This window comes from Elaeis guineensis, chromosome 4 (assembly GCF_000442705.2).
Source record: "Elaeis guineensis isolate ETL-2024a chromosome 4, EG11, whole genome shotgun sequence".
NCBI lineage: Eukaryota > Viridiplantae > Streptophyta > Magnoliopsida > Arecales > Arecaceae > Elaeis > Elaeis guineensis.
Window position 1 is genome coordinate 123,000,704 of NC_025996.2, and position 27,907 is coordinate 123,028,610.

The following is a 27,907-nucleotide window of genomic DNA, read 5'->3' on the forward strand; positions in this document are numbered from 1 at the left end:
GACCACCGATATACCAAAGTCTTTTGCTCAATCAGCGAGGAGAGGATTTGGTTTCAGTTTTTGAAAAATTTCACAGGTCTATAATCATGAAAGAGTTCTAAACATTAAGTTATAATCACCAGTCAAGAAGCCTGCAGCAGTTAAAGTTGCAGATGTAATAAAAGTCTGTTCAGGCGAATTTTTTTCCCTCAAAAAAAGACTGTTCAGGCACTGAGACTAACTTTGCAACCATTCCTTGATAATTTGCTAACCACATGGAAGTCATCCAACCCCAGAACCAGCAATACATAATTCCATGGACATGAGCTGTTCCGAAGCTTTGCTTTTGACAGAGATCTATTCAGAGAAAATGCAGTTAAACAGCCAGGGAAGAAAACAAATTCTCTATTGACTGCAATTTTTGAACAAACAGTGTGGCCTATGCATAGAATAGAAAACAAAACCAAACAGAATAGAATTCCTACTGTCAGCAGAGCTGTTCGACACACTTTGCTTTTATATGTTTGGATTGAACAACAGTAGCATGCAATGTCCTTCAGTTTCGGGACCGGCGAGTGAATGTTCTTAATAGCTAAAGGCCAGTTCAAGTGAAGGTTCTCTGGTCACACAAACATTAAGAAACATGATGGCTCCATGGAGAATATATTCGTGAAATAGGAAGAACATATTGTTTGACGATGACAAATAGTTCTTGAATCAATCAATGCAGCAACCGGACATCCACACATGCTGAAGAAAACAAGAGCTATGGAATGTACAAGGTATCATGGTAAGTTGATTCATCGGGATCCAACAAGGCAAGGAAGCGAAAAGAAACAATGAGAAGAATCAAAATGATGCTGGTTGCTTCCAACTTCATATCAATATTATTTCTCAATAACCAAAATGTTACATTCATTCTTCCTGTTCTAATTTTCTCATCAATTCTGTTATAAACAAGAAGACTTCCCTTGTGCAACTCAACAAGCCTCACATTATCATATGCCCAGGCATGAGATGCTGTATTCTCAGCAAATTGATCATGTCCCTCTCATGCCCTCAATCCTTCCTCACCACCATCCAGCAAGTAAGGAAAACAACATGGGCGCAGCGAAGAATTTGTAGAAAAAATTCTGCCAATTCCTACAAATCCAATTCTACAAAAGGCAGGAAAAAGGAAAAGGAAAAGAAAAAAAATCAAATAAAAATGTTACACCGATTAGGCATCCACAAAGGCAGACTCATGTAGCATATAATCCTCCCCATCATCGAAGAGCTCCGCATCCTTCTCCTCCTCATTTGAGAAATCCCTCCTTTCTAGCTTTGCATGGGCTGCCACGAAGACCAGCTTCTGAGCTCGATCCATACCCGCTCTTGAGCGGCCATGCATGCACACCCATCGCAGCAGCGACAGATTGCACTTGTATCCACACGAGGTGGCGTGAAGGAAGATGAGCCGCACAGCCACCTTCCCTAGTGATTTGAACTCACTGAGGTGCGTCTCCCACACGAGCCGGCTGCTCTGTGGGTTCGCAATCTTCATCTTCCCCGTCACTGGATCGGGCTTCTTCACCTGCACTGCCTGTGCATAGAGAGGATCCAACCCCTCTGCCCTCCACTTCATCAGCTCCATCAATGCAATATGGGCTTCCTCTCGGGAAACCATCCTAGTGATCAGCCTGTCCACATCCTTCTCCTGATCCGGCGTCAAGCACTTGAATGGTGGGAGGTACTTCCCACTGGAATCCTTAATCAAATACAATGGATCCAATATGAACGCCGCCGACCAAGCGGGATGGTAGTTCTTCTCGAACCTTTTCTCGACCACCTTCTTCACAGGTCCGTCCTCAATGCTGAATTTGTTGCACCAATCCTTCACCTTTGCCCTCAGCTCGTTCCACAGAGGGAGACATTGCCCAACGAGCGGCCGCTCGGCCTCCATTTCCTGAGCCATCTCCTTGACCAACTTAACAAGCGAGCATACTGCATTCAAATCGCCCCAGAAACCCATGTCCCGGATCATCTCCCCCAATTCTCTCGCTATTGAGTCCTCAAGGCAGACAAGCTTGTAGGACTCGTCATGGACTGCCAATTGGAGCGCTCGGGAAGAGGCCACGATGTCCTCAAGCATTGCGAAGACGGGGACAAAATCACGAACAATCTCTCTGCTGTGGGAGACTCTGTCCGCCGAAGAGTTGAACGAGGGCGGGACACAGAGGAGGAATGTGTGATCGAGTTCTTGGAGTTGGTATTTATGGAAGATACCTCTAGCCTGGTTCTTGGTGTTGAAGAAGGTGGCGAGTTTACAGCAGTTGAAGACGACGGAGTGGAAGAGAGGGAGTTCGCGAGCAAAGTCTTTGATGAGATTGTAGAAGCCCTGCAGCTGACAGTAGAGGTTGACCATCCAATTGTGCTGGTTCTCGAGGTTGCGCAGCGCCGTGGACTTGAAGCGGTCAGTGACGATGCCAGCGCAGCGCTGGACGGAGCTGCCGCAGACGTCGGCGACGGTGTCCCAGAGGACCTCCTCGGCGTACTTGGAGGGGGCGCCGCCGTGAGTGAGGACGGCGCGGTGGAAGACGGAGGTGCCGTTGGGGAGGTTGACGGAGAGGCTGACGAGCGCGTCGGAGGAGGAGGAGGAGGCGGCGTCGCGGGGGCGCCAGCCGTCGGAGGAGAGCTGGAAGAAGAGAGCGTCGCGGATGCGGGCGTCCGCATCGGCGCGGGCCTCCTCGAAGCGGGCATCGAGGCGGGGGCCGGCGAGGTCGCGGCGGGAGAGCATGGGGAGGCCGACGTGGTGAAGGAAGGAGCGGAACTTGGGGTGCTCGGCGGAGGAGAGGGAGACGGCGCCGGAGGACTCGTAGAACCAGTCGGAGAGGAGGGAGAGGGCGGAGTCGACCTGGGCCTTGGAGAGGGCAGGGCCGGGGGAGGTCTTGGGGCTTTTGAGCTTCTTAACGCTGTCCTCCAGCATCGCCAGAGCCCCCAGGTCCTCCTTCCCGCCGGAGAGGACCAGGTGGTGCGGCGGAGGCGGGGTGGCGGAAGAGGGGTACACGACGACGTCGCCGCCAGCGGAGGCGGCGGTCGGGGAGGAGGAGGAGGAGAAGCGGGAAGGGTCGATGAGGGCGAGAGAGGAAGAGTGGAGGTGGTGGTGGTAGGAGGAGCCCGGCGGAGGGTTGGCGGCGGATGAGGAGCGCTTGCGGCTGTTGTGATGGTGGTGGCCGATGGAGGAGCAGGGGGCGATGGAGGAGATGGGCTTGGGGGGTGGGGAGGGGAGGGCGGGGGCGGCGGCGGAGGAGGGGAGGTGAAATTGGGGCAGGTGCCGCGCTTGAGGTGCTCGGAGGCGGTGCGGGAGGGGTTGGAGGCGGAGAAGACGGCGTCGCAGAGGGAGCAGCGGAGCTTGACGCTTTGGGGAGGCCGGTGTCGGAGCTCTGGACGAGGATGGGCTCGAGGTGGGCCCAGTACCACGCCCCCTTCCCCTTGATCGCCTTGGTCCGCACCGTCATCAGCCCCTCGTACCTCTTGTGCACCGCCTTCGCGGCCGCTTCCTCCATCGCCGACGCCGCAGGCGGGTCCAGCGCCGTCGCCGCCGCCGAAGTGGAGGCATTCGCTGTCGCCATGAACAGTACTACCAAAAGAAGAACAACAGATCCTCCCCCTCTATATCAAACTCCTTGCACTGCTCCAACTCGATCCTTCAGCTTAGAGAAAAAGAAGAAGAAGAAGAAGAAGAAGAAGAAGAAGAGATTCCAAACCAAACTAGTATTATATTATGTGGTTCCTGCTGCTGATGTTGTTGTTGATGATATTGGTATCTATCTATCCATATATGGTTGTTATCTGGCGTCTTCCATCGTCGACGTCTGCGGGGTCGGGCGCCGCGGCGGTGGAGGGAGCGATGGCCGGGCATTTAACAGGAGGAAACCACCGGCGGGGGCCGGAATTGGTGGCCGTCGGGGGCGTCCATGCCACGAACCGGCGATCCCGCTGGCCTTCCTGCGCCGGTCCGCTCACTGCTCTGGTGCTGACGGGTTTTGGTTTTTGGACACGATGGGTACAAAGAGCACAAGCAGAGACCAGGGGAAAGACATCGTTTTTATTTTTATTTTTTATAAAAAAAAAATTCCCCCCACCCCCCCCCGCCTCTATTCGCCTTCTCTGTCTTCTTCTCCTTTTCTCTCCCACCCCTTGCTTCCTTTTAACCAGCTCTTTGTTTCTTGTGGGCTTTGGATGTGGGGGATTGGGGGCTAAAATAAATAATTCTGGCTTTCTGGGAGCTTGTTGTTCCTGTGCTGTAGTAGGAGCAGGAAGAGTGTAATAGATTGAAGGAGGGGAGAAATGGGATGGAAAGTGAGAGTGTGAAAGAGAGAGACAGAGAGAGAGAGGAAATAGAGGGAGAAGGGAGGGCAACCTAGGAATTTAAGGAAATGTAGCTATCTCCCTCCCCCCCCCTGGTCTTTGTGGTGGGTTGACCACCCTGTAAGAGGAATGCCCAGAAATATGATTATTTAATCTGTATATAGTACTACATGTATATATATATATATAGGATAGGATTGTACCAGCATACACAAAAATAAAGAATTAATGATCATAGGTATTTGCTGCTATATATAACCTCTACATTCAATTATACTTGGAGAATAATGGGTAGGTTTGGGGCTCAACATAATTTGCACATGATGCTACTAGCCTTAGAGGAACTTTGGATAGACACGATTCGTACCTATCACCCACCTAGGCCTTTTTTTTTTTTTTCCAGTCCAAAATAATCACCTACCATGCACTGTGCTACGTTCGTACCACTCCCTGTTTGATGCATATGTCAAGAATAAGGATCTCTTGGTGGCTCCATTTGGTGGAAATTAAGTACAATATTTGGGTGAGGTTTAAATGAATTACCAAGTGGGTGTGCAGGTGCGACCCCACTAATACAATTATAAAGGATTGGATTTAGCAAATGGGGTCAAAAAATTGCCTGTCATACATCAACATCGTACCATTTTTAGTGGGATGGGGTGTATGGAGACGTATTTGGTCATAACTCGCGGGCATGTGTACAATGAATACAGTCATTAAAAGTTAGTGAACGTGTTAAGATGAAGGGTTATTTTATTTTAATCATTCTTCTAGAAAACGATCCAATATAATCTCCTTTAGTCTTTTCACACGCTTTATTGAATGATTCGCTCAATCCGGTGGATGGTGCTTTGTTGGAGAACGTACGCCTACGTCCACATATCATCTGCCACATTAAGGGCGCGAGCTAAACGCGATTACAAGGTCGCCATTAGTGTTAGGTGTAGTGGTTCCGAGTGGGTCTATGCTTATTAGCCAGCCTTTGTTTAGGAACTCTCATGTCCCACATGGGCGGATACGAGAAAAAGTGGCGCCCAAAAAATCTTCTCAATTTTGACTAATCAAGACGGTGTATGTGGTCACCAACTTATTGTCTCTCTTTCCCATCATACCTCTCAAGATTTCTCATTTAAATTATTCAAATTTTTTTTATATTATATATTTAATTTTAAACACTATCCATGTTCGACAAATTATATCATACATCACGTAAATCGCATCAATAGTACAGCACACGAATCCGATTCGACATATCACCAAGTTAAGTAAGACTTTTCGAAATTGAACCAGTATGATGCCTATCAATATGGTACACATGATGTAGGATATAATTTTTTATTCATGTTCATCTTGTATATTCATACGAGCAAGAAATTAACTCATGGAAAGCCTTGGAGCTTTCTGATGGATGATTACATGATTTTTTTTTTTTTTTCTTTTTTCATTCAAATAGCTCAGCAGAGAAGAGGGATATGGAGGGTAGGAGGCTTGCCCATGCTCACAACTATAGGTCTGGATCAATTGGTTTCCCAAAACAGCAAAAATAGGGTGTAAGGAGAGGCAAGAGAGAGGGGAGAGAAGGGGAAAAGTAGGTCTTTGTTTGGGTGCGTGGGATGGGGCGCAAGAGAGCAGGGCCTGTGTGCAGAAACCATATATCAAGAAAGGGAAATCATCTTCCGAGCCAAAAAGCTGTTGGGTGGGAAAGTCGAATCGACTTTTCTCCCTCTCTCTAACTCAAACACCCAACCTTCTCTCTCTAATGGCAACCAAGCAGGGAAGACTCGTCAACTCGCTTAAAGGTGTGGCCTGACAACCACGACATGTGATACGGAAAGGAGAGAGATGGATCATTAAAGAAACAAGTGTCTCATACAACCATAAAGTAAAGAGGGTGAGAGCTCTCACTCCCTTGATTCCCCTTGAGAACAGTGGGAACCAGGGACCATCATTTTTATCTGCTTCAGCAAATATTGGGCTCTGTTTTCAAGATTAAGCTGAGATTTTGGTTCAATTATACAAGGACAAATGATTACTCCTTGAGAAAAGAAACGATTTTGGTTCAAACTAGAAGCTTTCGTTTCCCCAACAGAAAGATGTCTGCAATCTTCCTATTAGGAGGAATATGCCAACCTTGTAATTCCTCAAGTGATTGCTCCCTTATCATGAAAATTTCATGGCCACCACTAAGAATGTCTAGGTTTGATGGTGAAAGAGAGAGCACCGATCCTTATCTTCATCTCCTCGGAAAAAAAATCGGTTGCATTGCCACAAGGTTTTAGCTTACAGGCTTGTTTCAATCCTCAAATGGTCCAGGAGCAGGCAAGAGCGACAGGCCGCAGGTTGTATTTCTTCGACAAGTATAGCAAATAGAAAGGCCTTAATGAGATCAAGTCGCCGTCCTTCGCAACATGAGCATCTTAAATTTTGCCTTAATTGAGACCATAGGGCCTCGTGCTTGTGACCTTGACACTCTTAAAGAAGAGGCTACCCAGATGCTGTGCTTTGATGCATCCACCCATGTGGCTGTCTTGGTCTTGAGATGTGCAAGGGTAATTCATGTTGTTTCTTGTGGGCCAAAGATCTTGACTCACCTGATGAACATAAAGGCAATTATAAAGGTGCAAATTAGTCATGGATATAAAAAGAAATGAAAAGGCCTAACGAGATGATTAATGTTGCAAACCTCATAAAAAATATATATATATATACATATATAGTGTCAACATCAGGTTTCTGGTGTTTGACATGGTGATGGCAGGCAGTCTCCCTCTGGGCAACGATCATAGGGCCTGCAACCTTTTCAAAAGAAACTTTTAAGTGCTGCACACAGCTACAGTGTATTTTGGCTCAAAACTATCAGCAAACCAAGTCACTTCCAAGCCATCGATGGAATCGTGATAAGATAAGGTTGTAACATGGAGACCATGGTAGCAGTGATAAGCATCATGGGACAGTGATGAAGTAAATTGGAAGGCAAATATGGGTATTTCAACCACCACTACTGTGTTCACATGCAAAAAGCTTCAAGTTGTTCGGCTTCCTCTCACTGCACATAACGAAAAAAAAAAAACTTAAAGATGCATAATCTCTGCAGAAGTTAACTTATACTCTTACCTTTAAATTAAAAAACAAAGACCAACATGAACGACCATGTTTTCAGGACACAAGTATGCATACCAATAGTAATTGAGAATAATACATAATGCTAATTGCCATCTCTAGCGGTGCGAGGTTGTAGCAGAACAGCTATAACGATATCCATCATTTTCATCTCAAGCATCATACAAAATGTGAGGTCATGCATGCGAGACGATAACATTCTACATAATAAAGGACGACATTAAGAAAATAGCTTTTTGGTTGTGACAGGCTGAGAGTTCCATTAAAACTTTTGGAATGTTATGAAGAACCAATAGGGAGATCACCGAATGATTCACTTGGTTTTCTGCAACTCCACAAGTTCATGATTTCATTCCATCCAAGGTCATTGGTTGTGATGGTGAAGTCCGAAACTAGCAGCTGCGTGATGATGCACTGCACTGTCAGATTTTGACAAACAACTAATGGCAGATCTGAAAGGACCCAAGATCACTATGTTTACTGAAACTCAAGAAAAGAACAAGTCTCACACCATGGAAAAGACATTTAAAATTTTCTTCCAAACTTCCAATTTACTAATTAATTACTTGCGAGAATAAAGGATTTTTTTCATTAAAGGCTAAATTATGCAATCAATGACAGCATGGAAAGCCGATTATGAAAAGCACAGTGGACAGGAATGCAATGATAGAATGTTTAATGAAGGCAGAAGAAAATGCATGTCTGATGAGTCCCCCCCCACCCCATCATAATACCTAACTGCATAAAAAATTACAACTGCAATGGACCTCGCATATTAGGTAAGTGTCTTAATCATGTGTTTCAGGACATGAGCAGCAGTATCTTGTTTTCCCAGAAAATGACATCATTATTATCGTAAAATAGAAGACACGCCAATATTACTGATGCCTGTTCTCAAATCCAATAAATTGTCTTCCTGATTCTATGTTTCAGGCTTTAACTGGTGGTAGGTGGATATAGACAACCGATCAATAGTTAAAGGTTTAAACAAGTTATTTCTGAATAAAGAACTTGTATTTTTCTCATAGTTATTGAACAAGACATTCAACCATCAATGAGATACAAGAACAAACTCGTTTGAGTGAATTGCTTGCTGAAAAGTCATTCACCAAGAATGGAAATGGAATCTTCTCAGAACTACTATTAAAAAAGTGGCATCAATATGCCTTAAGACTAAAGTTTCAGACAACAGAGGAAAGAATTGGAGCCCCAAATAAAATGTGATGGATCACTGCTTGACTCGATTTCCATCACTCCAAACATAGATGTCTTAAAGGCCGCAAACAACTTGATGCAATGTAAAAGCAAACAAAATAACAAAGAACTAAAGAACGAACACAAAGATCAAGGAATATTGAAGAGAAAAGATGAGACGTTAACGAGGGGAAAGATATAAATGTAGGAGAGGGTGCATGTTGGGCCATGTGTACGCAGGTCCACGGTCAGGCATGAAATATGTGAAACCAAACCATCTAAGGTTGGTTCTCAGCTTCTCGCATTTTCTCATAGGGTTATGGTTCATATGCTGATACATTAATGAATTTCAAATTACCCAGAAATATAACTTCCAAGACTATAGTTTCCTTTGATATTGCACATCCAAACACCCTCAATATATAGAATCAAGCATTGGTTCCAACAGAAAACAAACCTATACTGTTGTAACTTGCATCTATTGAATATACTTGGCTCGCAGGTAAGTAGTTCTCATGTAATAGAAACTAGTTAACTGCATCATCTCTAAAAAATATGACATTAATTTTATTAGTCTGATTGTTACAGATAACATATATATTCACAAATATGTAGAATGAAGTTCTGCTCGTTAGACAATTGAGTCAGGATCTTATCATTTTCATATTCAAATATATTCAACTCCAGTTTATAGTATCATTAGGAAAAATTTTACAGCCTATTTGCACACCAAGAATTTCAGATGTCCACCCCCATTTCACAGAGTCCAGTTGAACTCAGCAAATGATCTGTATCCTCCTACGCCAATGCATGCATGCATTTTTCCTATTAATTCCACAATACTTCCCTAATTTTGGTGCATTATATCATACATTCTCCACTTCGAGCACAATTTTAGAAGGAGAATGTCAAAGATATGTTATCAGTAGAGCTTATAACTATTACATCAACAGTCCTCTGGATGCTTGGATCATAGGATGGCTGACTGTTGTCGGTTATCATTGTGCATCTTCATCGAACCACTAATCACAAATCCAACGGCTGAATCCACCTCTCCGAGCACACCTCTTAACAAGCTATACCGGATATACATGGCTTCTGTAGGAAATGTGTGTTTCTATACCATCCGTCCATGATGGGCTTATTAAAATAAAATAATAATAATAATAAAAGGAGAAGTTTAATCCTTTTTTTTGGATAACTCCCCACTATTTGAATAAGAGTGGGTAGTTATTAATTCTCCCACTATAACTGCAAAAGATAGTTATCTCCTATAGAGATATAAAATAGAATATCTTTTATCGAAGAATGTAAAGGGGAACAGTGAACATAGAAGAAAAAAAATATGGCTCTCAAATTATCTCTGCAACACATCAAGGAGCAAGTGGATTTGGGTTGTGGACAAAGTATTTTTTATTCATGATTTATGTTTGACCATGAGTATTTTGGTTGATTGGTTGTTGACTCCACACGGTTCCTTGGGGTAACTTTTTAAAACTTGAATGTTTGGAATTTATGAATTTTGAGCATTATAATTAAAAAAAATTACTTTTAATTATGCTAATATCCAAAAACTCCATCCGCATAAGAGCATATAGGGGTGTTTCCTTATCATGTATATGCTGTAGAGATGATTACTTGTTATTGAGTTATTGTTTGTGAATTTTTTTTATGTTATTGTTAGGCTGTGAAATTTTGCATGTAACTAGATTATATATGTGATGTAATGCGAAAAATTTCATGGCATAAGTTTTTGTACGTTAAGAGATATTAGTGACCCAAACCAATTGAATTGAAATCTTGTTCTAATCATTTCTCTCTCTATGATTTGTTTCGGACTATGAAATTTATATGGTTGTAAACAATTCTTCATAAGCTTTTTGTGGATATAAAATTCATATTTTTTGGAGCAAAAATGAGAGAGATATTGAATTTTGAACATTCAGGTCAAAATCGATTCAAAAATGGGTTGGGCTCGGGTTTGAAAGCTTTTAGATGATATACTCTCCATCAAGGATTTAAATCCATGAGACGAGGATGCCCTGATTTTCGCCCGAAATGAGACGTCTTGCATCCCACCTTGTCTCGATGGCCATCCCGATCGGGAGTCCCAGCACATGCTTCGGACGCTCTATATATATATAGAAAAATTATTGTTTAAAATTTATCTTGAAGTTTTACCTATCTATTTATTATTTAAATATATTTGAACTTCAAAAGTAATATATTTATTTTAGATCATTCTATTTCACACTAATTCTATGACACATTATGATCTTCCAGGTTATTGAAGATCCTTTTTTGATTATGAAGTAACGATCTCTCATAATTGATGCATGCATAAGTACTTGATAAAATAAAAATGTCGAAGTTTGATGAAAAAACTGCAATCCATACTACTTAAGCTTAGTCACTTGTATATAAAAATATAATTATGCTAATAATTTAATGTAACACAAAATAAATTTATCAGTTTAAGATAAACATATCAAATTTACTACTAATTCCAAGTGGAAAGCCTATGATACTCATAAACATTTGGATCCTACTTATAATCGAGGTATTGAATATAATACCAGTTTTGATACCGAGCCCATCCTTATTGCTCATCTCATATTTGATGTTGTCTAGGATAACCCTCTTGATAGTACATTGGTAAGAGACTATTCATCCTTGGTTAGGATAATGAGAGGTAATACTATACTTATGGCCCCAAAATGTATCCATATTAGTATGGATACTGCATATGAGAATACTCCTCAGGATATGACCATTGCAAGCGTACATCTGAATCATTCGTAGAAAGAGAAGGGCCATGATATATACTTTGGCTATCTGATCTCCAATGGATCTTGTTCTGATTGATGATGATGACCTAACTTGCTCAGACTCTAATCTACTTCTCAAACCATTTTGCTCCATCTATGCCACAAATTTCAGATATATCCAATGTCAACATTCCTCAGTTATTCTCAACTCTTCATAAAAAGATTCAAAATATCTGCAGCCTATGTGCCACCTCCTGCAACAATTCTTCTTCCTCTCCTTTTATTGCCTAGCAACTCCTCATCCTAATATCTAGATCTGAGTCTGACTTTATGGTCTTGATCTTGCATAGCGTGGGTGAAATATGCTTTTTTAGTAAAAATACTGATCCCATATGCTTTACCACCCCCTCCACCCTGATCATCATGATTGTCAGATCCATCATCAGTCTTGCTATCATTATCACCATCGCTATTATCACGAGATGATTTAGACAATCCAAGATCTGAGGGCTTAGGTGTCTCACTATCATCATCTCAAACCTGCACATCATCAATTGGCTCTAGTGGATCAATTGTTGCCTTCCCTTTTGATTTAGACTTTCCACATCTTTTCTCAACTGCAACTCTCTGGCTCTCTCTCGAGCTCTGACTTGCCTTTACTTGTTGACTTACCCTATCTCTACTAATAATCCCAATACCTTGACTATCTTTGGAGATCCTTATTTGATGTCTTGAACTAAACATTCCATGATCAAATTGTTGGTTAGAATCCTCAGATTATCTGCTACCTGATCCACCATCATCTTTACTAGTATCTTGCACTCTACTTTGAACGGGAGATAAATGAAAGGCCGCCCATCAATCCGCATCTTGTACCCCTACCTCATGTGCTATTATTTTGCATGGTCAGGGGGATCTTCTGGTTCATCTAACATCAGTGGATCCATCCTTCTTGATCTGTAATCCAGCTCAGTATAGGATCCTCTTCATCATGGACAAAGTTCTCAAATCAATCATCTTGTCTGGGCTTTTTTTCTTTGACATACTTGAGCTTTAACCTCATATTATAATAGACATAAACCAGATCTCTCAATCTTTGTGAAGTTAGGTAACTTCTGATCTTCATATGGATCAGGGCAAATGTACTCTAATTTCACTCGCATCCACTTGATAAGACGGTCTGTGATATGATTCGAATGGTAATCTTTCTTAAATTTGATGCGGATGTGCCTCACTGGACCACCATTCCCCTAAATTGAAATAATACATATGTATATAAATGTTTAAGTTCCTCAGCTATACATAGATATAAAGAACTAACGATAATAAAAAATAGTCCCATATTTATTGGATCTATGTGCTCCTTGTTTTTTAAAGCTCCCTTTTCTCTCTCAAAAAATTTTTCCTACCCAATCAATATAGACTTCTCATTGAAAGTCATTTAATTTTAATAAATTAATATAAGTTAAAAATACACCAACAATCCTACTATGATAGGCATCTATTTTTTTATTATCTCACTTATAGTTCTATAGACAAATTCAAATCACTTTTTAGCCTATACACCATATTCTTAGTGCCATCAGAAGCTCCTCATTCAAGACAATATTATGGTCATATTGATATTTAGGATTTAAATAGTAGGCTATATGAAAAATAAGATAATATTGATTAAGAACAAAGACATTCATAGCTTAATCAATAAATAATAAGTGGGTGTTAAGATTCAAACAAATTTTATTTGCCAAGTGCAATTCCTTCTCCATTTGAAGTATCTCATCCGTCCTTAATGATACGCAAATAAGATGCTGCTTTCTTCTGTCCTACTGCGGCTATAATCTCTTCTTTGCAGACAGATATTTTGGAAAACTTCTCAGTATCTACCATCCGCAGCACTACATATGAGGGTTCTACTGCCTTAACCACCTCAGAACACCTAAATCAAAAATTATTACTTAATATAATATCCTCAACAAGTCATCCATCATTGGTCCTTGCATATTTGAAAGCCCTCCATTCATTAGAAGTCATCATAGCCCTCAAACCAAGCTTATTATTAATAAGACTCTTCAATGCTATATAATTAGTGGCAAACCTTGTCAACTCTGGTCTAAGTAGCTCCCCTTGTACATATTTTAACATAAGAGCAAGTACACAAGTGTGATTGTAGATGTTTTAGATACTGATTGTCCAATATCTACTATGGATTTTATCTTAGATAGCTGCCCAATATCCTTCATCATCATACCTGTGCAATGTGCTACATAAGAGGTCTAATATATATACTACTTTTCCAGCATCAGATCCTTTCCAGCTTTCATGTAGTTTGCCCCATTGTCTATGACCACTTGGACAATGTACTCTTCACCAATCTCATCAACTATATCTCTCATCAAGCCCAAAATATAATTAGAGTCATATATTTTGTCTGAAGCATCAACTGAAGTATGAAAGATGATTATCCTATCTCAATAGACTAAGAAGTTGATGATCCTCCTAATAGGTCCAAACCAACCATCAAACATCAATATCACCTTATAAGTATTCCATTCCCTTTTATAACTCTCAATCCAAGATTTGATATTTGTGACTTGCTGTTGCAAATAGTCTATATATCTCATAGGATATGGGAGGATCAATATTTGGACCATCTTTCTACACTATATTAATTGTTGCCGTTGAAATCTGGGATTCGATTGAAAAGGCTGGAGCGATGGTGTGTCCTTCCGGAAGAGAATCCTATAAGTAAATTCTGGCCGGAGTTGGCTCTGACGGGAACCCTCCGACGCTCAAGTCAGAAATCAGAAAAATATATGAGAAAGATTGTAGAGAGACTGTTTTCGCATGTACCTTATGTTGGAATAGTATCCCAAAATCAATCGTCGATCTGTTGATAGTTGAGCTCATTGATGTAAATATATATAAATTAATTATTAATAAAATATTATTTGATTTTTCATCATAAATTGTATGTCTTCTTTATTGAACTCCTGTTTGTGATGAAGTCCTTAGGACTATTTTAAATTAATAAAGGAGGATTTATCATTTAGTCTTTAAACGAGTTCATGACCAAACGATATGCTATTAATAAAAAGTAGCTATATCAAGTGTAGGTCGTTGTATGCATATGGGTTGGTTGTCTTTTTAACTGAGTGTAGAGTACTGGTATGGCATGCAGGTGAGATGTAGGAGTACATCTCATTGAACGTGACTAACTCTAGAGTATTCTGCTGTTAAGAGTTTCTCCGAAGGGATATGGGTATAAGTGTCTCTCCGATCTGAGATCACCATGGTGACTTGCAAGCAACTCACTGTACTTTGGTGTCGGACTATCTGAATTTCTAATTCAGTGATCGAAGATTTTTGGATACAGTTAAGTACTTGTAAAGTCGGTGTGTGAGTCAAGATGGAATTGACTACTTCAAGTTATTGGAAAGTATGCCTCAATGTATTTCAACTTAGCAGAATCTTGGTCAGGATAGTCCTTGTGAGGAGTCACAGGATTAATTAGGTTAAGACAATTAGAATGCAGTGATCAAGAGTTGACAGTTAACTCTGAAGTCATCCTGAGCATCAAGGGTCAAAGGGATGAATTATACGGTAACCATGATCCATTAGGTTCTTGGATGTTGCTTCGCACACATTCAATTTATCCGAACGTCGGGTACTATTGCTAGGTGGTCACTTCGATTAGTACAGAAACCTGTTCCTATACTACCAGCTTTGGTTCGAACCTATGAGGTCACACACATAAGAAATACCTTCTTGATCATATGGCTGATCGATGATTGAGAATCATTTGAGGATAAAATCATCAATGCGATTGATGATCAACCCTGTTCAATAGTTGCAATATATTGATTCGCTGAGAATCAGTGATAATTAGGAGGATTAGTCAACAATTAGATTGCTGATTAACTCAATTTGATTGAGTGTTAAAGTCTGAACTAAGTCTAATTGAATTAAATTCAATTAGATCAAATACGATTAGATTATAGGATGACCCAATCGCTAAGGGAGATTAAGCCCTGATTTGATCAGGACTTGAACCCAGTTAATTCTTAATTGAGTTAGGATCAAATTAGATTGGGTTCAATCACTTCTAATCGGATAGAGTTTGATTGGATCAAACTTGATTTGAATTTGAAATCAACTTGAATTTCGAATTCAAGTTTGAATTCAAAATTCAAATATTTGAACTCCCTTGCGCCACCTTCTCTTCTCCACGACATTTCTCATAGCACAAAGCTTGTTTGTGCATGAGAAGTCTCCAGCAAACACCCCATGTCGCACATTAGTGATAGGGTGGAGGTTAGTTAGTTTGAATTTAAATTAGATTTAAATTTAAACTCTAACTAAACCCTAATCCTATCTTATCTATTCCACCCGCCAGCCACTTGTGAAGTGTTCCTTTTGTGCGACAAAAAGGAGAAGCTCCCGGTGTATTTTCCACACCATTTGCTCATGTTCGACTCTTCTCTAATCTAAGATTGGATGGGAATAAGGTTGCAAGAGTTTGAATTCAAAAATGTTTTGAATTTGAACTCAAAACAAACTCTTATCTTATCCTTATCTCTCTTGTTCGGCAAGCTTAAAAGTGCTTGTTTTTGGTGCGACAAATAACTCTGCTATTCCATTGAGAGAAAGAGCAAGGAGAGGGGCCAAACTTGGTTTAGGGCTATAAGGATCAGGGGTGGGTTGCCATCTCTTTGGCGTGTGATTAGAAGAGAACCGTCTCTTCTTTGGTGAGTGTTCAGCCTTGGTGTTGAATTGTATTTGGGAGAGAGGGAGATCCAGATTAGATCTAGGTAATTCCCTACTATTCCTCCATCCTCCAGCAACTTTTGTTGATCCATCTTCAACCTCAGAAGGATCCGAGGTAATTCCAAAAGAAGATCAACTTAGATCAGCCATCAAGAGCGATCTTCGCGAGCTAGCACTCTCAAGGACTGTAGATCGGATAAGGGCTTCGTGTGGACGATTCGTAGAGCCCGAACATGTCATGCGGCAGCAAGCAACCAGCGAGGACCTCCAGATCCACATCTACGATCGCGGTGTTCGACTATCCATGCTCAAGTATAGGGTTCGGATCCCTTGTAATAGTAGATTAGATTTACTGCTTTACTAGTTTTCATGCACATCATGCAGATTTTAAATGTTCAGATTTTTACATGCATATATACATATTGTAGATCCATTTGTAGGGTGTTTAATGATATGATCATGTGCATGCATCTTAGATGAAAATGTTTAATCAGATTGTATTCCGCTGCGAAAAATTTTAAAATGCATGCATAAAACCCCTGCAGTTTTCTAACAGTGGTATCAGAGTCAGGTTTCTTATAACATGTATATTCTGCATATAGTTTTATAAAATCTGAATTTTAATTGTTTAGATTAGATCTAAATAATTAGTTTTAATTCTGAGTAGTATAGTAGTCGGATTGGAAAGATCATCAGTGTCCGATCATAGGAGAAAGTAGGATTTTATGGTCCTCTCCTCCCATCGATGGGGTTCATCTATGGTGTGTAGGGGTCCAATGCGGTTATTTCCATGAAGATGAATAGCGAAAGGAGCTTTGGAATTAATTTTAGATTTGATATATTATATGTTAGATCTGAAATCAATTTATAGTTGATTGCATGAAAATTTGTGAAATATTTTACAAAATTTGAAACTATTTTCAAATACCGAACCCCAACCCAAGTCAGCCCTAAACTTAATTAAGAATTAAATGATCTAGATTTGAGAATCAAAGATCTAAGGCCATTTTCATTAATCATGGGTTTATGGGTTAGCTCGAGTTAGGTTCATTTAACTGAGTTAGATCTAGTGCTAGAAATCACATTGATAATGGACTATGTTAAATAATTGATCAAATCTAATTAATTGTTAATTTTGATTAGGTCAATTCTCAATAGTTGTAGTTGGTCAAAGTCCATATCTTTGATTAGAACAAGATAGACCTCGATGGTGGCTCAGTGGTTGAGCCTGAGTCTTTATGTAGACCAACTTGAAATAGATAAACCGATTGGTGTCTAAGGTAAGTTTGACAGTCTTGACCGGTGGTCATAAATTGAGAGCTACTCGCATAGATTGAGTCTATGACGAGTTAATGCCATATCCCTCTCACCGATCTCACTTATCTGACCAATATGGTTGATCTGTGTTCAATTAGGTTGCTCATTGACTTAAACTAACCCATGTCACATAGATAAATCAGTGTGACTAATTTAGGTGCCCCTAGACCGGTTTGTATCTAGTCTTCTTTGATATGACTTGGTGAAGACAGTGGGAGGATTATGATTAGCTGGTCAGTCTTTTTAATTCTCTTAAAATGATTTAACCAAATCCTCTAAATTATTAGGTCCATAAAATGAAATAGTTATCGGGATAACTAAATCATAGCCTCCCATTAAATTGCATGGTAATGGGTCCAACGGTCTGAATGATCATTGGATGGCGCCATACATCTGGTGCTCATTTAACTGTTGGAATTATTATTCATAATATGATAATTTAGCTGTCTTTCTAATAGGTGGTCAGGTTAGCCGAGCCACACTTGAGTTTGGTCATTCGTTAGTCTGATGCGCTGAATTTTGTCATGTTAATAGTTGGACCTAACCAGCACATTCAGTGGAGGTCAAAGCCTACTGAAATGTAGCCTAGGACGAAATGAAATACTAAAAATTATTTAGAGAAATAATTGATTATGAACTTACCTATAGATGCGTAAGGATTGGTCGAGCCACACTCGGACCTAAATGCAGTCTGCAGTCTGTGTGGATTCTAGCATCCACTAAGAAATTAAAGTAATTCCTCGAATTGGAGGTACAGGCTACCAATTTGTATAAAATAGTGAGAGAACTTTTAAACTAAAGTCCAAATTTTTAGGCTTAATTAATTCATATACTACTTAGACCTTATTTTTTCTTTCAGATATGACCACTTTTTTGTCGCTTCGATCGCTATTGGATAGTGATAAGCTGACGAGACCTAATTTCCATAGCTGGTATCGAAAATTAAAGATAATCCTAGAGCACGAGCGGATCTTATACATTCTGACAGATTTGGCACCTAAGGAGCCAGTCCCGAATGCTCGTGGTGCGGTCTGAGATACTTACTAGAAGTGGCTCAACGACCGAACCACATGTGCTGCATCATGCTGGCAACAATGAGCGACAAGTTCAGTTGCAGGTTCGAGAATTGGCGCGCTGGGCCGCGCGCTCGCGACCGGCCTAACATGCGCATGGGCACCCAGGCCCAACGCCCTATGCGGTCCACTATGGACCGCAGGGTGCTGGGTGGTCCATAGAGGCTGCGTGGACTGATCACGCGGTCCATGAGTGATTTTGCACGATCCGACGGCTCTGAAGCGAGCCGTTCGCGATCGGACGGCTGAGGATGACTCCGAAGGTGATCAAGCATGATCTGAGGCTGTAGTGCGCGATCGGACGGCTCTGGTGTGAGCCGATCATGATCGGATGACTCTGGTGCGAGCTGATCATGATTGGATGGCCACAGATGGTTCTAGGATTTTATTTGGCCTCGGTATCCTATAGAAACAGTGTTTTGGAGTTTTTAGAGTCTATGAAACTCCGATTGACGTGCCATTTGTTGCATTGGAAAGCTGATGACGTCCTGATCATGTAGAGGAGACATCAGAGCTGAGGAGAGGCCTTGGCAGCTATCGAGAGAGAGTCCGATATGCGCTGAGGATGTGCAGCAGGCAGAGCAGACACTGCAAAGCACTGACAGGGGATCGGAGACAGAGCAAAGCATCAGGCAGAGTAGCTACGGTGAGGCACGATGTAGCAGCTTCCACAGAAAGCATCCAGGGACGTCGAGGATCCTGGTACTGGCAAGCCTATGAGAGGATCTCCTTGGAAGATTTTGAGAGAGATTTTGTGAGGGTAGCTTCTAGTTGAGAGAGGTGTGTATACAGAGTTGAGAGTGGATGTTCTCCTTTTGTATTGTTTCTTTCTCCTAGTGAAGCTTGCATGCCCCATGGAGGCAACACTTGGACTATTCTACGTACTTGATTGTGTATTTTCTGTTTTATTTCTTCTTTCTTTCTGTTGCGACGTGTGGTATCGAAAAGATCCTGTGGAGGTGGTGTCCTAGCCAGACATCCCAAACAATTGGTATCAGAGCGAGTAATATCACAATAATTGGTATCAGAGCAGGTGATATTCCAATAATTGGTATATGCTCAGTTAGAGGACATGCTTCAAATGTTGAACTGGAACGAGTCCTTAGGCACTCCTCAAGATGTTGAGAGGCACGAGATCAGTTGTGCTATCTTCAATGCCCAGATGAGGGAAGAGGCGTCAATTATTGATCATATACTATACATGATCGAGTTAATTGAGCGTTTGAGCAAGCTCGAATTTTTCTTGCACGAACAGCTTAGGAAAGATACGATTTTAAACTGTATAAATCATACCTCCCATTTCTTACTTATTTCAGAATGACAAACCCTGCAACGAACTATCACGACTTACTGGGGTTGCTGCAGAACTTTGAGAAAGATCGCTAGCTCCATAAGGCGTCAGTGAACTTAGTAGGAGGGTCTTCTTCTGGGTGTCGATCTTTTAAGAAAAGAAAGAAAAATAAGGTGCAAAGTGCTAAGATGTCTCAGCCCAGTCAGACCAAGAAGCCCAAGATCGATCAAAGCTAGGCAGAATGCTTCTATTGCAAGAAGCGGGGGCACTGAAAGAGGAACTGCCTTCAGTACATTGCCTTTCTGGATCCGAACAGGCCGAATAAGAAGAAGCAAGCTGTTGTTGGGCAAGGTATTTATATGATAACTCCTTGCAACTTCTCTATTTGTGCTTCTACTATCTGGGTATTAGATACCGGAAGCCCTATTAATATATGTAATTCGTTGCAGGGTCTGTAGGTCAGTAGGAGATTTGAAGAAGATGAGAGATTTCTTAATGTTGGAGATGGAAGACAAGTTTCAGTTCTAGCTATAGGGATTGTCAAACTTGTATCCAAGTCTAATATCAATCTTCTCAGTGAATGTCACTTCTATCCTAGTTGTTTTATTGAATATTATTTCTGTAAGCCTTTTGGCCAAAAATAGTTATGAAATATCAATAAAAAAAATTTTGTAATGTCATTTTAAATGGTATTACTATTACGAATGGATAATTGAACAATGAGATTTACATAATATCACAGTCTATTAATGTAGTGTACACGTCCGGCAAATGCCTTAGAGTAGATGATGTGTCCGATATCTATCTTTGGCACTATAAGCTAGGTTATATTAACAAGAACAGGATAAATAGACTAACATAAGAAGGAATCCTTGAAGTCAGTGCTTGTGAATCACTGCCAAACTATGAGTCTTGTCTTCTTGAAAAGATGACCAAATCATCTTTTACTAGAAAAAGTGAGCGAGCCAGTGAACTTCTAGATCTAATACATACTGATGTATGCGGACCTATGAACACAAGTGCTAGAGATAGATATTATTACTTCATTACGTTCACAAACGACCTATCTAGATATGGATACGTCAACCTTATGAAGCATAAATCTTAATCGTTTGAAATATTCAAACGATTCCATAATGAGGTTGAAAAATAAATCGATAAGAGCAGGGTTCGCCATACTGGGCCGAACCATCCGGTACGGGGCATATCGAGCCGGACCGATCTCTTATCGATCGGGTTCGAGCTTTTTTTTCGGAACACAACCCCGAACCGCACCGAACCGCCCGATTCGGTGCGGTTCGGGCCCATATCGCTCGAAATCGGGCGGTACAGCTTGGTTTGCCATCGGTTCAGGGTGAACCGAACCATACCGCCCAGGAAACCATTTCACATGGGGGAGGGGGGAAGGTGGGGGCCTTTTCATGTGGTTGGGGGGAGGGAGGGGGGAGAGAAATGGGCGTGGCCCACTTCACATGGGGGAGGGCCTGGTGCTTTAATAAGCACCAGACCTTCGGTGTTCTTTGAGAGTTCTCAGAGAACACCCATGGCCGTGGGTAACTTAATCGTTGAGACCTCCAAAAAATTAGAAAAGACGGCAAAATTTCATGAAATTGGAGTGATTTGAGAAGAGGCTGATCTTTGGTCGGAGATAAGATAATCTGTTATTTTATTAGTAAATATTTTTTTTTGTTTTTGTTGTTAGACATAGGATAAAAATGAGATAAAATAAAAATAGGAGAAAATCATGCCAAAATTTTATGATTTTGGTATGATTTAATTATATATGATAGATCTTTGAAAGATCTACACGATGACACCAAAATTGTTAATTTTCGTTAAGATGACATAGTTGAAATATAATGTAAATTAATTTATGTTTGAAATTTTGGATCAAGAGTCTTTGTACCGCAACCTAACTCCAAAATAAACCCAAATATGTCAATAATATGTAATATAATGCCATATTGAGGTTGTATTTATCAATTATTAACTTCAAAAATCTAAAAAAAAATTAAAAATCGAAAAAAATATTGTATACCGGTACCAGACCGGTATGCCTAGACGTACCGTGTGTCGGTACGGTACGGTACCGGTACCATACCATACCGGTCCGGCACCGACACGCCGTTCGGTACCGGTACAGCGAACCTTGGGTAAGAGTATTAAAACTCTTCGATCAGACCGAGGAGAATACCTTACTGGTGAGTTTTTGACATATCTCGAGGAGAATGGGATTCTCTCTCAATGAATCCTTCCTGGGACACCACAACACAATGGGATGTCTGAAAGGAGGAATTGAATCTTGTTGGATATGATTCAGCTCATGATGGGTTTTGCGAGTCTGCCGATCTCTTTTTGAAGATATGCATTAGAATCAGCTTGTTACTTAATAAGATTCTAAGCAAGTCTGTAAGTAAAACTCTACATGAGATGTAGACAGGGCGTCAGTCGGGACTCTCACACCTTAGGATATGAGGATATCCTGCTTATGTCAAGTGTTTGAAAACAGACAAGCTTGGATCCAGATCTGATAAATATTTATTCATAGGATATCCGAAAGAGACTAAGGGATATTACTTCTACCAGACTGATGAACAAAAGATGTTCATCAGCAGTAAGGCACACTTTTTGGAAAAGAAATTTCTTAGTAAAAGAACTAGTGTCTCAAATGTGGAGCTTGATGAAGTTTGACAGATAGAAGAACCGACATCAGTGACTGAATTTGAACCGAATTTGATTAGATCAAACCCAGAGCCCAATGTAGACCACCCTTAAGGTGATCTGGTAGAATACCGCGTCAGTCGGACAGAATTACGATTTCTTGATCTGGGACGGTGATCCTGTTGAGTTTGATGAGAATGACGAGGATCCGATCACCTATATAGATGCAATGCAGAGGTCTGACTCTGAGAAATAGCTTGAAGCTATGAAGTCCAAAATGGAGTTCATGAAGGTTAACAGTGTGGACACTTGTTGATCCATCCGAAAGGGTAAAATCCATAGGATATAAGTAGGTCTTCAAAAGGAAAAGCGGCGCAGATGGAGATGGAGACTATAAAGTTCGTCTGGTTGCCAAGGGATATCGTCAGCATTATGGTATTGACTATGACCAGACGTTTTCTCCTGTGGCAATGCTCAAGTCCATTCAGATTATACTTGCGATAGCAGCATATTTGGATCATGAAATCTGGTAAATAGATGTGAAAACAGCTTTCCTAAATGGAAAGCTGGACGAAGAGGTGTATATGATACAACTTGAAGGGTTCGTATCGATAGATGAGTCTAAGGTGTGTAAGCTTCAGAGATCCATTTATAGATTGAAGCAAGTATCTCGGAGTTGGAACATACGTTTTGATAAAACAATCAGAACGTATGGCTTCGTTAAGAATGGAGAAGAACTCTGCATATACAAGTGGGTTAATGGTTTCGTTGTTGTATTTCTTATTTTGTATGTGGATGACATTCTCTAAATCAGGAATGATGTTCCTGAATTATAGAAAATAAAAATGTGGCTGTCGTCACAGTTTTCTATGAAGGATCTGGGAGAAGTAGTCTACATCCTAGAGATGAAGATCTATAGGGATCTAAGAGACTGCTTGGGCTCTCCCAGTCCACGTACATAGATACCATGCTAAATGGTTCAGCATGAAGAATTTTAAGAAAAACTATCTTCTGATAGGCCATAAAATTTTTTTCTCGAAAAAAGATTGTCCGAGAATCCCTTAAGAGAGAACATATGAGTAGAATTCCATATGCCTTGACAGTGGGTTCTATAATATACGCCATGACATGTATGAGACTGGATGTGGTATACTCACTAGATGTAGTGAGTAAATACTAGTCTGATCCGGATGAGAACCATTGGAAGGTTGCAAAAATTATCTTTAAATATTTGAAAAATACTGAGGATCAATGACTCGTTTATGAAAAATCTGACTTGAAACTTATGAGATACACTGATTTCAGTTTTCAGTTAGATAGTGATGATAGTAAAGCGTGTTGGGATATATTTTTACCCTAAACGATGGTGTTGTATGCTGAAAAAATTTTAAGCAGCATACTGTGACCGACTCAGTATGCAAGGCAGAGTATATCGCAGCATCCGATGCTGCTAAGAAAACTGTGGCTGAAAAAATTCATCAATGAGCTCGGAGTGCCACCCTCCATTGATGATCCAGTTCTGCACTGGAGCCATTGTTTTACTACGACAGCACTGGAGCCATTACTCAAACGAAGGAATCGAAGGCCCATCAGCGTACGAAGCATATTTTACGTCGTTACCATCTTGTCCGAGAGATCATGGATCGAGGTGACGTCGAGCTTCAGAAGATCGACGGAAAGAAGAACCTGACTGACCCATTCACTAAAGCTCTTGCAGTCAAAGAGTTTAAAGATCATAAATGGAAGATGGGTATACGATACTGTACTGATTGGCTTTAGTCCAAATGGGAGTTATTGGAAATTGTATTCCAAAATCAATCATCAGCCTGTAGATGGTTAAGCTCATTGATGTAAATGTATATGAATTAATTATTAACAAAATATTAGTTGGCTTTTTCATCACAAGGATGAAACTTTTCAAGTTTTCTCTAAATTTTATCGAAAAGTCACAAATGAGAAAGGTTTTTCAATTCAAAATATTCGAAGTGATCATGGAACCGAATTTGAAAATCAAGATTTTGAAAAGTTTTGTGATAAAAAAAGAATATGCCATAATTTTTCAGCACCTAGGATACCCCAACAAAATGGGTAGTAGAAAGAAAAAATAGAACTCTTGAAGAAATGATCATGGAACCGAATTTGAAAATCAAGATTTTGAAAAGTTTTGTGATAAAAAAAGAATATGCCATAATTTTTCAGCACCTAGGATACCCCAACAAAATGGGTAGTAGAAAGAAAAAATAGAACTCTTGAAGAAATGGCCGTACCATGCTATGTGAAAGCAACCTTCCAAGATACTTTTGGGCGGAAGCTATTAACACAGCATGTTACATATTAAATCGTGCTTTAATTAGACAAATTTTAAAGAAAACTCCCTATAAGCTTTGGAAAGGAAGAAAACCAAACATTGCATATTTTCATGTCTTTGGTTGCCGATGTTTTGTGTTAAATAATGGTAAAGAAAGACTAGGAAAGTTTGATGCAAAATCCAATGAAGCAATTTTTCTTGGTTACTCCTCTAGTAAAGCCTTTAGAGTTTTTAACAAAAGAACCTTAGTAGTAGAGGAGTCAATACATGTTGTCTTTGATGAAACTAATGATCTTCCTTCAAGGAAGAATGAAAGTTTTGATGATGCAGATCCACTTATAGAAGAGATGAAGGAGATCACTTTAAAAGATTCAACAATTCAAGATGATGAAGAACATGAAGACAAACAAGATGAGAAAGGTGAAGAACGACAAGAACAATCTCAAGGTACAAACCATCTACCCAAAGAATGGAGGTATGATCACAATCACCCCAAGAAACTAATCATTGGTGATCCTACACATGGGGTAAGAACTCGTTCTTCTCTTAAAGATGCATTCAATCATTGTGCTTTTGTTTCTCATCTTGAACCTAAAACTATAGACGAAGCTGAAAAAGATTATAATTGGATTAATGCAATGCAAGAAGAACTTACTCAATTTGAAAGAAATAATGTATGGACCCTAGTATCAAGACCTAAAAACTACTCAATAATTGGTACAAAATGGGTATATAGGAATAAATTGGATGAACATGGAAATGTGATAAGAAATAAGGCAAGATTAGTTGCAAAAGGTTATAATCAAGAAGAAGAAATTGATTTTGATGAGACCTTTGCACCTGTTGCTAGATTAGAGGCAATTAGACTTCTACTTGCATATGCTTGCTTTATGAGATTTAAATTATTCCAAATGGATGTCAAAAGTGTCTTTTTAAATGGATATATTGCTGAAGAAGTCTATGTAGAACAACCCCAAGTTTTGAAAATCATGCTTTTCCCAATCATGTTTTTAAGTTAAATAAAGCTCTATATGGTTTGAAACAAGCACCCAGGGCTTGGTATGAAAGGCTAAGCAAATTTCTACTTAATAATGACTTTTCAAAAGGAAATGTAGACACAACCCTATTCATTAAAAGAAATCAAGACGATATATTAGTTATACAAATATATGTTGATGACATTATTTTTGGGTCTACTAATGAAACTCTTTGTCAAGATTTTGCAAAGCTCATGCAGGGGGAGTTCGAGATGAGCATGATGGGAGAACTTACATTCTTCCTCGGACTCCAAATCAAACAAAGAAAGAAATCTCCATCACCCAAAGTAAGTACACAAGAGAATTACTCAAGAGATTTGGAATGGAGAACTCCAAACCGATTGGCACACCCATGAGCCCAACATGCAAGCTTGACAAGGACGAAGAAGGTAAGAGTGTAGACTTAAAATTTTATAGAGGTATGATTGGTTCTCTATTATATTTAACTGCAGTAGACCTGATATCATGTTTAGTGTTTGCCTATGTGCTCGTTTTCAATCAAATCCAAAAGAATCACACTTGAATGCAGTTAAAAGAATCTTTAGATATTTAAATGGTACACAAACTCTAGGATTATGATATTCTAAGGACTCATTAATTAATTTAATAGGATATTCAGATGCCGATTTTGCTGGATGTAAATTAAATAGAAAAAGTACTAGTGGAACTTGCCAATTTCTTGGAGTAAACCTAATTTCTTGGTTTAGCAAGAAACAAAATTCGGTAGCACTGTCTACGGCCGAGGCCGAATACATTGCAGCCGGAAGTTGTTGTACTCAAATCTTATGGATTAAGCAACAACTCGAAAACTTTGGTATCAAACTTAATGAAACTCCCATAAGATGTGATAACACTAGTGCTATAAATCTCACTAAAAATTCAATTCAATATTCTAGGTCAAAACATATTGAAATTAGGCATCATTTCATAAGAGAATATGTCCAAAATAAAGACATAATTCTTGACTATATTTGTACTGAAAGACAATTAGCTGACATCTTTACCAAGGCCTTAAGTGAAGATAGATTTTGTGAAATTAGGAGAGAACTAGGAATTCTTGATCCATCTGCTTAAGTGTCTCTCTGATTTCAATGTATCACCACCAAACATCTCTTAGCTTAATTCTCATCTTTTCTTTGGAGCTCAAATGTCCAAAATTATCATTCTCATAATCAATTCTTGGGTAAACATCCTTCTCCTAATATTTCAAATTTTTTCGAAATTATTTCATCATTTTCCTAAATTTCTTTGTGACATGAGTCGACCCCCAGGGTCGACCCTAGGGTTAACTTGTAATTTTTGACCAAACCTGTCGGACGCTTCCTTTTATTGGAAAACCTCCCTTGAGCCGACCCAACTCTTCGTCTTCTTCCTTCCACTAAGCCAAAAGACTCCCTCTCTTCTTCCTCAAACCCAAGTTTTGCTCCAAAAACTCTTCTCCCACCATCTCTCATTCTCAAAATCGTGCTCTTGAAACCAAGCTCCTCCATTTTTCTCCTTCTTCATTTGGAGTGAGTCGAGCTTGCCCTAGACTCTATCCGTCTTCTCCAAATCGACACTCCTCTTCTCCAAAATCCTTACCCTTCTCCTAAAAATCTTTTATCTCTCCACACATTTGCTCTCCTAAGATCCTTGCAAGCTCTAGTTGTGCAAATGGCTCCGAAAATGAAGCTTCCACAAAGGAGGAAATCAGTCCGCGGGTTGGAAGAAGGTGTGCGTCGGAAGAGACAAGCAATAGAGACTGCATCAGCTTTAGACCCTGCTCCTGCATCTGCTCCAGCTACATCTCTGTCTCCAATTAGCTCCAGTAAGATACCCCTCTCCGATAGAAAGGTAGAGCCCGGCAAAAACATTGATTTCAGATTTTTTGAAAAGGAGGGGTTCTCTATCGGATCAAAAATTAAGGACCAAAGTTGGGAATTCTACTGCTCTCTAAAAGAAAATACCTATGTGGATCTTGTTAGAGAATTTTATCTGAATTTGGGATATAGCAATGAAACAGTAAAATCCACAGTCAAGGGTATAGAAATTAGCCTTGATCCTAT

At 40.1% G+C, this 27,907-nt stretch overlaps 1 protein-coding gene and 1 long non-coding RNA gene across 2 annotated transcripts in view; both read right to left on the minus strand.

Moving 5' to 3' along the window:
- Nucleotides 1–825: 825 nt before the first annotated feature.
- On the minus strand, nt 826–4,344 carry LOC105042719 (uncharacterized). The gene is given in 3 exon segments (XM_019850210.3): nt 826–3,270; nt 3,273–3,377; nt 3,380–4,344. Coding segments are annotated over 3 exon segments (2,388 nt in total). The 5' UTR covers nt 3,591–4,344; the 3' UTR covers nt 826–1,198.
- Nucleotides 4,345–5,846: 1,502 nt separating this feature from the next.
- LOC105042720 (uncharacterized) overlaps nt 5,847–27,907 on the minus strand; it is a 63,813-nt gene continuing 41,752 nt past the window's right edge. The window contains exons 4-5 of the long non-coding RNA XR_831577.4: nt 7,013–7,375; nt 5,847–6,920 (exon numbers count right to left, since the gene is read on the minus strand). This is a non-coding gene — a long non-coding RNA (uncharacterized lncRNA). The remainder of the gene's footprint in view (nt 6,921–7,012; nt 7,376–27,907) is intronic.